Here is a 12,732-nt window from a genome sequence, read left to right as displayed (position 1 = left end):
TTACCCTCCAACTTTGCCTTGCCAGATGGGCAATTCTAGTGTGAGGCTGTCATTGCTGTCTTCCCATTTCAAATACTACAATTATGCTATTTACATACTGCCCCTGAAACTTTGCAAACAGCAGCTCATGGCATCAACTGATCAATATCTGCCCACCACAACCCCTGGCAGTCCTCCATGCCATCATCATTTTTATTAAATCATCATCTCTTCCCAAATTACCTCTTCATATTCTCCGGAAGATGAAATCTAAGAGCTGAGAGAGCAAAAAGAATAGCCAAAAGAAAAAGAGGAAGAGTTTGACCTTTAACAAGAAGATAAAAAACTATTTTGGCTTAGAAAAACAACAAAAAAACGTAACAACAACAAAACCAAGATGCCTGAAACAAGAGCTAAGTTCTTATGATAATGGTCAAACACCAGGTCAAACAACATTTCAAATTGCCAAAATGTTGAAAACTACCCTACTATACTCAACAAGACCAATGGAACTTAAATTGTAAAGATCATCTTGCCTTTCCTCTACAAGATGGTTAGAAAAGCATTTAAGACAGCTTCCAACAAGTGAGCTTCTAAAGATTAAGACAAAATACTTACTGAAAAATGTGTATCAGGTACAGCCAAATCTCAGTCCCTGCGTGTGTGCTAATTATCATCTCATTTAGAATTTTATTACTGACACACACTTAAATCTCAGGGACAAAACTGCAGTTAGTTTGCTTGCTACAAGTCCTGTCTCAAAGATTAATGACTCAGAAGAGGTAACTGATAGACCTCAGCCCAAATAAATTTTAAAATAGCCACCCCATTATCTAAAGAAACAGATACTAGGCAGTGCTTTTGTTTAGTCAATGAAGCTGGGGGTGCAAGGAGATGTGTAAACATATGGGCCAGGAGAGGAAAATATTGGGTCTTTGTATTTATAAGTTTATAAACTACAAAGAATTCTATGAAAAGAACTGATACTATTCTCCCGACAACCTTAAGACATTGATAAATGGTAGGGTTATATCTCCATTAAGCCTCTGTTGGTTTTCTGTATGTTGGTAGAAAATGCCTGACTTCAAAGCAAAGTTTAAAAGAACAGTACACAGTTGCTGAGTTCCAAAGTTTATCATTGGCTAAACTCACATTATTTTACATCTGTCCTACAGAGCAGATATTTAAGAAAGTGAACACATGACCCTAAACTTATGTCTGACTAACAGAGAGTTCTTTCCATGAGTCAGCTAAGCCAGGTTGTGCTGTCCTAAGACAAAAGTTGAATTCAAAGAGAACAAAGCTGATATCAAAAATCTCACTTTTTTAAAATCCCACAATCACCATTCTGTGTGCCATTCAGGTACTGAAAAGGTGTAACTAATGAAATTACTTTTCACCATTGGTTTCAGGATTTAAGATGACTAATATTAAAACATGCAAAGAAAATCCATTGTACTTTTATGAAATCCACCTGCTGTGGAAAAGATATCAAAACACAGTCTCATATAGGCTGGTCATGTTGGAGTGTAACATTTATTAAATTTTATCATGTATGATCACTGTATCATAACCCAATTTAAAACCGACAACTTTCCACATTAGAAAACACAGAGAACATACTGATTTTTCAACCATTTTGCTTACATGTACTCTCAGCGCTCATGCAGTGCTCATAATTAGGAGATACTGTACATTAACCCTCTAATATTATGCTAATTAATTAAGAACCAAGTCAGAGGGTAGAAAAATATCAACATAAATTCATTCTCCAAAAACTGCCCATGGACATATCATCACAGTTCCCTATAATTATATACTTACAGTCCATTCTTCTGTAAAATGCATAATGGTAATCATATAACAATAGTTATGACAAGGCAACGGTATTTCAGGAAAGGAATACAACAAATGAGACTAAAAGTTGAAGAGGAGAGATCAGAGCATATGAAGGTCATTTCAGAACACCACACGGACTTCAGTGTTTTCCACTTTCCAGTTGGAAAGAACATGCACGAAGTATTCTTAGCAGCCTGCTGTCAGGAGGCATGAAAAATTGGCTTCCATTCCATAGATGTTGAGAGAAGATCAATGGCATTGAGGAAAGAGAATTGTGTTCATTATCTTTTGGGTCTGTCTATGTCATCTATAGCTGCTAGAAGTTTCTGTCTTGCTTTTTTATTGATATGGGATCCCAGGCAAACATTAACCAGATTGGTCAGCTGCTTCGTTGAATACTCCTGCTCAAAAAAAGAAGATCAAATTTAGTACATTGATCAATGGAAGGACGGGCGGACACTCAGGTCTCAGCAGACAGTTACCGAGCACTACAACCCAGAGGAAAGCAGTGAAAGTATAGTTCAGACATGAAAGACAAAGCGTTTACAAGCTGTGATAATCGGAAATAAGGTACCACAGCATTCATTTGAAATAGGAAGGACTAGGATCTCTTTAATATGGCAGACAGTCTGACATGCCTATGCTTTTTAATATTTTTAAGAGCACACACTTTATGCCTGTTTCTGTGACAGTCTTTGTTATTAAGTTATCAAATAACCCTGACATTTCAAATTTTTAAAATGCTACTGAATAAGCATTTTCCAGCACTCCACATTTTGTAAACATTGTATATAAAAAACAAAGATCTCCAATCACAGAACAACTTTTCCCAAATAGAATAAATGATAAGGTAACATAGATCAGAAAGTTACTGGTTTTTAAACCCTCATATTGTAACTGGTAGCTAGTTAGGTAAAAAAAAGTAAAACCATTAAGTATTTTCTGTTGTACAAGTATTTGGTTTCTGAATTTGAGATTACAAGTTGCTAGAATGAGAAAGAATGGACCTCATCAGAAAGTTTTATATACTGACAGGTCTTGGGGGTTGAATAGCTAGAGTTCAGGCCAGGAGAGAGGGTTGTGTCTATCATCTACCTGGAACATGTCTTCACTGGAGGTAACCACTGAAGACAGTGCAATTTCAAAATATGAGAAAGAGTTCATTTTAAAAACTCAGCAAACTACTCAGAGCATCTGTAAAGACCTGGCAAATTCTCTTAAGTAATCAGTCAATACTTAGCGGACACAACTGTCATCAAGCACTGGACCAGACACCGCAGAACTGGGGTTCTCTTAAGACAGGGCAGGCCCTGTTGCTAGGAAATTTTCACCAAATTACAAATATCAGTTAGTCTGAGTTCTTCCAAAAAACTAAGCTAAAAATGTCAGTCCACTACACTAAAAGAGGAAAATGTAAAAGGGCACCATTCTTGCAGCAAAGAATGGATATCTAAGAGCTATGCTTTCTGTCCTCAGCTACTTGTAACCTTTCCCCAAGCTTCCTCCTCAGTACCAGTCCCCAAGTGTTTACAGCTTACTTTACTAAATGGATCCTGGCAACACTCAGCATCCATCTGCACCTGGGTTAGCATTATGGTTCACAAATGTCAGAGGACAGTGGGACTAAAAATGGTGGCATTTTTCTCAATTCTGAAATCTTTGAAAATAGCATGTACATTTCTGCTTTGCTCCCAGAGATGTGAAACTGACCTACAAATGGGCACATGCACAGAAAACTCAGGCTAATGGTCATTTCATTTATCTCGAATACTGAAACCAGAAAGGATGAGCCTCATAAAGTACATATAAGTAACTCCTGTGTCCTTACCCAGTCAAATGAGGTGTTTCCCTGGTCTTTACTGATGATGTTTATAGCACAAATAAATGCGAATGCTAGAATCATCGAAGAAATGAGATTCGGTGCAATTTTAACACTTCCCACACTTTCATTAAATTTGTCTTCACATACTGCCTACCTAGACAAACGCTACGACAATCACACAGAAAAGCTCCCGTAATAAGCATGCTCTAGTGATATCTTGATTTGAACTGTGTCAAAAAATCAGCATCCTACATAACACTTCATAAATTGTATTTTTTTCTCTACTTATCTATGAAGCCACACAAAAGAAAAATAATCTCATCTACACTTAAGGTAAAATCTAATGGAGGATGAAGTTACACTTAGCCATTTAATATTACCGCATTCAATCATCACTACTACATGTCAGTGCGTTCAGAGGACGTCACTCATTCATTCATTGTTGAGGGCTGCAAGGAGTTGTTTAAGACTTGAGCTAGTGACTCATTTCAGTGTGGCTGTATTCAATTTGTCTTGATGTTAACCCACTTCAGCCTTTTCCTACAACAGCGGGAGGATAAATATAGCTAACGTTCAGACTGTGGCTCTCTTTCTAGATAATTACTGTTACAGTGCACAAAGGTCTCAAGATTTGATTAGGCAAAGGGCATTGCACAGACACTGTGTGAACATGGTAAAGAAATGGCCTAAGTAGTCCACACTAAAAAAGCAAATGTCTCTTTATGTTTCGTTCTCATGACTGAATTATATAATATACCAGACTAAAACAGATGCAAGGGAAAGGAATAAAAACTTAATTATCCATTTTCCAGCTCTCACCCTGTGCTCCTTGATCCAGCGCTCCATGTCATTCTCAGTCAGGTAGTAGGCTTTAATGTAGGTTTCCACGAATTCTTTATCAGGAATGGGTCTAATATCTGTTAGTTTTTCAAGCTTCATTAAAAACTGTTGAAAGTCCAATTGCATCAAGGCACGACCCTCATTACTACACTTCTTGACATTGGCATATCTAAGATACACAATAATAAAAACACATAAATGATGGGATGACTAGAAAAAGAAACCTTTAGGTACTTAAACTATTCTCTAATCCCACAATGGACAAATTCTCCATTTACAGGGGGAAAAGCCCAGGAACATGAAGTCGGGAGGACCGGACTGTGTTCCAGCACTGTCACTCAGCAGCCCTTGTACCTATCTGGGCCTCAGGGTCCAAATTTGCAAAGCAGAGACCTGAGAGCATCAAAGGTTCTTTGCTGCTCTACAAGCTGTTCTCCATGTTCAGTTAACATGATCACCTACAAGAAAGTTAAACTGGTATTCCAGCTAATCTTGCTGCCAATAATTATTTTTTAATAAATCTTTATTGTTCAGATTATTACAGTTGTTCCTCTTTTCCCCCCCATAGCTCCCCTCCACCCAGTTCCCACCCCACCCCCTGCCCTTACCCCCCCTTCCATTGTCCACGTCCATAGGTTTACGATTTTTGTCCAGTTTCTTCCCGCACCCCCCACATTCCCTTCCCCCCGAGAATTGTCAATCCACTCCCTTTCTATGCCCCCGATTCTATTCTATTCACCAGTTTATTCTGTTTGTTGGATTTTTTATTCACTTGATTTTTAGATTCAGTTGTTGATAGATATGTATTTGTTGTCACTTTGTTGTTCATAATTTTTACCTTTATCTTTTTCTTCTTCTTCCTCTTCTTCTTAAAGAATACCCTTCAACATTTCATATAATACTGGTTTGGTGGTGATGAACTCCTTTAGCTTTTTCTTGTCTGTGAAGCTCTTTATCTGACCTTCAATTCTAAATGATAGCTTTGCTGGGTAGAGTAATCTTGTAGGTTCTTGCTATTTATCACTTTAAATATTTCTTGCCACTCCCTTCTGGCCTGCAGAGTTTCTGTTGAGAAATTAGCTGACAATGGTATGGGTACTCCCTTGTAGGTAACTAACTGTTTTTCTCTTGCTGCTTTTAATATTTTCTCTTTGTCTTTTACCCTTGGCATTTTAATTATGATGTGTCTTGGTGCGTTCCTCTTTGGATTCCTTTTGTTTGGGGTTCTTTGCGCTTCCTGGACTTGTAAGTCTATTTCTTTCACCAGGTAGGGGAAGTTTTCTGTCATTATTTCTTCAAATAGGTTTTCAATATCTTGCTCTCTCTCTTCTTCTGGCACCCCTATAATTCGAATGTTGGTACACTTGAAGTTGTCCCAGAGGCTCCTTGCACTATATTCATAGTTTTGTATTCTTTTTTTCTTTTGCTTTTCCGGTTGGGTGTTTTTTGCTTCTTTGTATTTCAAATCTTTGACTTGATTCTTGGGATTCTCTAGTCTGCTGTTGGATCTCTGTATATTATTCTTTATTTCAGTCAGTGTATGCTTAATTTCTAATTGGTCCTTTTTCATATCCTTGAGGGTCTCACTATATTTCTCAGAGGTTTCTAGAAGATTCTTGAGTAACCTTATAACCATAGTTTTGAACTCTATATCCAGTAGTTTGCTTTCCTCCATTTTTCATTTGTGACCTGTTTCTTTGTCTCCACATTTTGGCTGCTTCCCTGTTGATAGAGTGGCTTTCTGTGCTAGGTGTCCTATAGGGCCTAGTGGCTCAGCCTCCCTAATTACCTGAGGTGGACACTCTTGGTGCACCCCTTTGTGGGCTGTGTGCACAGTCTTGTTGTAGTTAAGCCTTGATTGCTGTTGGTATCACTGGGAGGAATTGACCTCCAGGCCAATTGGCTGTGAGGACCAGTTGTGTCTACAGTGGGAGAACGGCTGTGCTGGAGACATCCTTATGGGGCAGGACTTGCTTCAGTGGGGCTTTGGCACTCACTAAGTCTGCCCCCTGAGTGTGTCTCTTATGGATGTGAAGAGTTGGAATCTGGTATGGTCTTACTCTGACCACTGGATACACTGGCTCTTGGATCTCCAAGGAGGTGCAAAGTCAGCCACTGCCTGAGGCCACCCAGCAGGAGCTACAGAGAGGTCTGCAGATTCCTCCTCTTTGTTTGGGGTTTGGAGATGCCCAGATGAGGCACAGCTATGAAGCAATGCAGGCTGCTGACGACCTTAGGCCTTCTTTTGGAAGCTCTGGGGTTCTCTGACCCAGCTACAGTTTGACAGGTTTTTAGGTGGAGAAAGGCTAGGCCATTCGTATGCAAAAGCCTCTGCACACAGCTTGGGTGGGGCGGGGTCTCAGGGAATCACCAGGGCAGAGCAAACCACAATGGCTGCCAGTCTGCTTTGCCTTGGAGAGGTCCTGGGGTCTGTGTCCTGCGGCCCATGCAGGAACAATGATCGCTGCGCGCACCTCTGAGAGAAAGCCGCCCTCATGTTCCGGCCGATGCCAGACAGTCTAGTTTCTCTCCTTATGAGTCTGGGTTCCCAGATTCTCACCCAGAACTGGAATTCAGAGCAGTCGGGAGCTTGTATCTCCGTCCCGATTGAAAAAGACAACATGTACCCAGTTGCCAGCCCCTTTCTTGCACACCTCTGTACCTCTACACTTCCACACCTCTGTACCTCCTACATGACTCTTTCTTTCTAGTTGTAGAATTTCCACTCAGCCAGCCTTCCCATGGTTCTGGATGATATTCGTTTTGTCTTTTAGTTGTAGTTTGAATGTGGTTGTGCGTGGCAGCAAGTTCAGGTGTTTACCTATGCCGCCAAGTTGGTTGTCCCAATAATTATTTCTAAACTAAAGCTACGGATACTCCAAAGTGATCTTTGTTTCATTAAAGTAGTTTCAATATTGTAGCTACTGGATACAGGGAAAACAAATGAAATAGGTTTCCAATGGACATTCAGCAAACCTGAAAATGTGCACACATATAAGCCCAGAAAGTATATATTTTTGATAATAAAACACTTAATAGACTTATTCTGAAACCTCACGTTACTGAAAACCTGTGTGTTTTAAGGTTGAATAGTAATAAGATTAATAGATTAATTCTCACATACATTTTATTACTCATAAGTCAGTGTCTCATTCTTTCAATCATACAAAATGTGGAGATTCCAACCCTAGGGAATGAGGTACCTCCCCTAAGGAAATGTGCAAGAAAATCAAAGCTTTCATTGTTTAAAGTGACCAAGTGTTTCGTTGTTTCTTTTTAATTGAAAGTGTTTACACAGAACTATAACATTTATTATTCCATTTTCTACTTTATTAAAAAAATTTATTTCAAATTGTTTCAGTGGACACGGAGCCAGTGTGTGATGCATAGCACGGCTGGCTTCAGAGCAGAGTGCCAAGAATGTCATCAGCTTGTCATCCTCACCTTCTCACTTTCTGATACATTCTTTCTTAGAACTAATAAGAACTGAAGAGAAATTAGATAAATGACAGTGTGCAAATTGAATTGATGTGCAATTCTAGATCACTGCACGCGCTCTGAAACGGCAGTTTGCTTTCAGGGACACTTTAAATGTACCACCGACTCTTATTTGTGTTCTGGGTGTTATGAGCACTGTGAGCGTGGTTTCTGAGCAAGGGGAACATTACTATTGAGAGATCTTTAAAGTCAACACATGAAAGCATTATTCGGTTTACAGTGACATAATAATGATCTTATTAGCAGTGATAGTGTGGCCATGGGGACCGACTTGCCATCAGAAAATCAGGCGTGCATAGCCTTCTCTGTGTTTAAAAACTGAACTTGACAGGGGGATCACTTTGTAAATTATATAAAAGTCTAACCACTATTCTGTATACCTGAGACTAACATGATATTGACTGTCAACTATCACTGAAAAAAAAGGGAATAAAATAATAAATAAATAAATAAATAAATAAATAAATAAATAAAATAAAAACTGTGAACTTGGACAAGTTATTGAACCTCTTTAAGCCTCAATTTTGAAGCTGGGTTTTCTCACTGACATAGAACAGTACTATCTAAGAGTGGTTAGGATTTGACGATATAACCCTGTGAAGTCCTGGTTCAATAAATGACAAAGTGCTCAATAAGTGTTATGAATCATCATCACAATAATTATATTATTAGGTAATAATAATAATGACTTCTAGTTTAACTTTCAGAGAACCATTAGCTGCTGCATTGCTCCCTCTTCTATGAGCTGGTTCTAGGTCACCAGCCAGGAAAGTATCCATAGACAGAGGTGGTACAGTGAGGCTTAAAGTTTCTTCTAATTACATTCTAAAGTCAAACCTAAATTATTATGGGATTATCTGCTATTTATCACTATCTCTACCTATCTCTCCATCCATTAGTGTTAATTATAACATTATATATACATTGATTTATCATTGAGGAATCAGATAATGCTTTCACGAAAAACTTACCCTTCCACAATAGTTCTGTTAGCCAGTCGTATACAATGTTCCCAAAGTATATTAGACACGGGCAAGGGTATCCGAACTCTCTTAGAAACCTCATTTAACCTCCTGTTAAACTGTTCAAATTCCTAAGAAGACAAAAATCCCAGTTGTATGTGAATGTAATTATAATGCTGCATTGTTTTCCCATCTCAGTGGCAAAAAAGATTTAGGAGGACTTGGAATCAAACCAAGTAAAACCAAGAGATAATGCCTAATTTATTCAATTTGTTACACTTAGAAAAAAACCTTAATAGTGTTTAAATTATGTTGTAATACAGAGTATGTACAATACATTTCATCTCCAAGGAAATAAGTGTCATCAACTGATTAAACAATGCTAACCATGTTCAAATGTTCTCACATCTCAATTTTTTTATGACTGTCAGTATGGATAAAAAGAGTTTGATAATCTATGTTTTTAAAATCCTTTAAAAGGCCCAGTTTTTAAAAAATGTTTTAAGAAGCTTTAAATTCAGAGTAAACTATTTGTAATTTGTGGCTATCTATATTCCTTAGAGAACAATCTGATAAATTATTCTCCTTAAATATTTTTAAAGCAAATAATTATATAACAAATGATTTGAAAGTCATGTAATAGCTGCAAGTTTTTAGTAAGATGGACAAAATAAAACAAAATATTTTTAGTTATAGAAAACTGAAAATTTTTGTTACTTATTAGTAACTTTTATAATACCACTCTACTAAAAATAAAAATATGTGTAACCAATTTAGACAATTCCAGCTACATGAAAGCAGCAGATGGTTCACCCTTTAATAAATGTATTTCTGGTTTCTTTGGACTATTATTGCCTAAATATGTTCATTTACAAAAGTAAATGCTGTTGACCCTTCCTTGACAATATATTTCAAATAAATTTAAGGAGGCTTAAAATGGCATTTTTCTGCAATAGAGAAGTTACACAATGCTTAACAAGTCAAGATGGACATGTGTTCAAATTTTCTAATGACACACAGGGAGAAAAAAATCTAATGTGATCATCACCAGTCAAGCTACCACATCATTACTATTACGTTATTCTTTGCTACTTCCTAAATCACAATTTTTTGAGGATTCATTTTGACAGTTAACTGCTTTTAATTATTTATGAAAAAAGTGCATCTTTAACCTACTAAGCTTACTTTTGAAAATAAGAGTTAAATAAGTAATTGCTCTTCAATTTTTCATTTCATGAATCTAGTAGAGCAGTAGTATTTGCTATTGTGTTTAATGCTTCTTTACAGTAAACTGTGCTTTGAATTTCAAGAGTTTTCATTAATACTTTAAAGTTAAAATTATATGCTTACTGTATAAATGTCATTCTATTCATTGCTAAATTCATGTGCAAGAGTGCTGTTGATAAATAGTAGAACCATTTCTTTTACTGAGGATTCTTTTGAAGCAACAATGAAGAGTGCTTTTTACCTCTAAAAGTTTAGACTTGGAAAAAATAATAGAACAAAATGTATCATAAAAGTTTATGAAAACTTTTAAGCTGATAAAAACTGGGTTCAGGTTAATAATGTGAATAGCACTGGTTCTTTCTTACATATAGTACTGATGCCCCAGCCCTGGAGAAGGGACCATACCCTGCTGGGCACTGGAGCACTAGAGGTAGTCCACTGCTATCTCTGCTTTGATCATTGGCTTTGCTGACTGGTTCTCAATGTCCCAGGCCAGGGGTCCTCAAACTTTTTAAACAGGGGGTCAGTTCACTGTCCCTCAGACCGTTGGAGGGCCGGACTATAGTTTAAAAAAAAACTACGAACAAATTCCGAAAAACAAAATTTTTCTGAAAGCTTGTTTTCATTTTCCAGGATGCTCTTTCCTCATCTCAGACATCCACATGGCTCATGAGGGCCGTAGTTTGAGGACCCCTGTCCCAGGCTATTATGTATTGCCTTGGAAGCAGATAAAAATGTTTGTGTAAGTAAATGAGATAAAAGTCAGGAGCTTAAGGACCAATTTTCTTTTCACAGACAACCAGGAAAAACAAAATTTTTCTGAAAGCTTGTTTTCATTTTCCAGGATGCTCTTTCCTCACCTCAGACATCCACATGGCTCATGTTCTCACTTCCTTCAGGTGCCTCCTCAATTCTCACCATTATTGGAGCCCTCTAACCACAAGTAAATGGTATTCCTCCCCACCCACCCTCTGCCCCTCTCTATCCCTCTTCTGCTGACCATTTATTTTTTCACAGGACTGTTCCTCACCTGACACATCATATTTTAATTTATCTCTTTTCTACCGTCCCTCACTGGCAATGTAAATTCCTTAATTCACAACTACATTGCCAGCATCTAGAGCAGTGCTTGCCACATGTCAGGTGATCTATAAATATCTCATGATGCATAATTTTTTTAAAAACGACTACAATTCTTTCCAGAAAACTTATAAACATAAATCATTAAATGCAAAGGTATTTGCAAGACACATTGCAAAGGTAATGTGATTTCTGTAAAACACAACTTAGAATAATCAGGTGTATGGCCTCTTGCTAATATACATACAACTGTAGAAATACCTTTTTGTCTCCACAGCCATGGCTATTGAGGTTTCATAACATGAGAATCAGCCAAGTCATGCCAATCAAACTCTAAGTCCAGTGGAAAATTAGTGAGCAAAACAAAAGATCTACAAAGTATTCTTGGGTCTAAAAGAACACAAAATTCAGAAAATAAGCCTAATCTAATTCAGGGACTTTAATATCACGATGCTAGAAATGTGGTAATACTGTAACTATAACTCACTATTTTAGAGCGATTGCAATTGTAAGAACAGTTCTCTTAGCAGAATCATCTTTAACAAAGATGTTTCCCAGAGTACTTGCCTTTAACAGTGCATCTACATATATGTTGTGCTGTGACATAATTTCCTTTACATCCCATTTCACATTAGCCATCAGGAGCAGCATCTGTTCATAATCAATGGCTTTACCAGCTACGATCCAGTAAATTGGTTTGCGTAGTTCACTGGCAGTTGAGACTGTCTGAAATAAATTACACAGAAATGAAAACAAATGTTTTCTAAAGTATCAAATGTATAAAGGACATTTTGCTCCTATTTATAGGACACATCATATCTGAAAATAAGTCATTATTCATTTGGAGTTTTATATTATGAAAATAATTTAATTCCAGGGCAAAGGTCTCACTCAAAACATAATTTTGAGACATTAAGTAAACCTGAGGCTATAGACAGTAGTTTCTAAAAGAGCTACAGATTTTCTTGGAGATAGCAAATACTTCTCAAGTTCTTTCACTTCTTCCCATCTCGACTCCCACTCTTCCCACCTCACAATTCCATCTGACTGCATTGCTGTAACTGCCCTCCAGCCGGTCTCCATGCCTCTAGGCTTGTCATCTCACGTCCATTCTTCACATTGTCTCCCAAGTACACTTTCTAAAACACACCTCTGACCATGCCACTCACCTGGGTCAAATCCTCCCGTAGCTTCCCAGTACCCTTGGAATAAAGTCCCACTTCTGGCTGAGAGCCCTGTACCTCCTGTGGCTCCTGCTTATCACTGCGCCATCTTTCTTGTCACAAGCCCGCTTCCCTGCCCTGGCAGCTGGAGTGTCTCAGCTGCTCACGTGCATCATGCTCTCCCTCCCCTGCTGCCCTTGGTTAAGCCATCCCTTAATTGGGAATATACTCCCCACTCGCCTAGCTGGTCAGGTTTAAACATCACTTCCTCCAAACAGCCTTTCCAGACAACCTGCTTCCAACCACACCCCTTTCCTCCCGC

At 38.0% G+C, this 12,732-nt stretch overlaps 1 protein-coding gene across 7 annotated transcripts in view; it reads right to left on the bottom strand.

The window, feature by feature from the left end:
* Nucleotides 1–1,488: 1,488 nt before the first annotated feature.
* The window catches only part of VPS50 (VPS50, EARP/GARPII complex subunit), a 125,666-nt gene continuing 114,422 nt past the window's right edge, over nucleotides 1,489–12,732 (bottom strand). For 3 of the 7 annotated variants that reach the window (XM_006084955.3, XM_023750715.1, XM_023750718.1), the window contains 4 exons: nucleotides 11,815–11,973; nucleotides 8,950–9,071; nucleotides 4,460–4,649; nucleotides 1,489–2,219 (listed from right to left, as the gene is read on the bottom strand). In XM_006084955.3, coding sequence (XP_006085017.1) covers nucleotides 2,100–2,219; nucleotides 4,460–4,649; nucleotides 8,950–9,071; nucleotides 11,815–11,973 — 591 coding nt within the window. In that variant the 3' untranslated portion in view covers nucleotides 1,489–2,099. Of the gene's footprint in view, nucleotides 2,220–4,459; nucleotides 4,650–7,822; nucleotides 7,967–8,949; nucleotides 9,072–11,814; nucleotides 11,974–12,732 lie in introns of those variants that run through there. The other 4 variants (XR_002828278.1, XM_023750716.1, XM_023750717.1 and 1 more) reach the window with 4 other exon arrangements.

Source organism: Myotis lucifugus, unplaced genomic scaffold, assembly GCF_000147115.1.
Source record: "Myotis lucifugus unplaced genomic scaffold, Myoluc2.0 scaffold_15, whole genome shotgun sequence".
Taxonomy (NCBI): domain Eukaryota; kingdom Metazoa; phylum Chordata; class Mammalia; order Chiroptera; family Vespertilionidae; genus Myotis; species Myotis lucifugus.
This window is presented reverse-complemented; position numbering and strand designations above follow the sequence as displayed.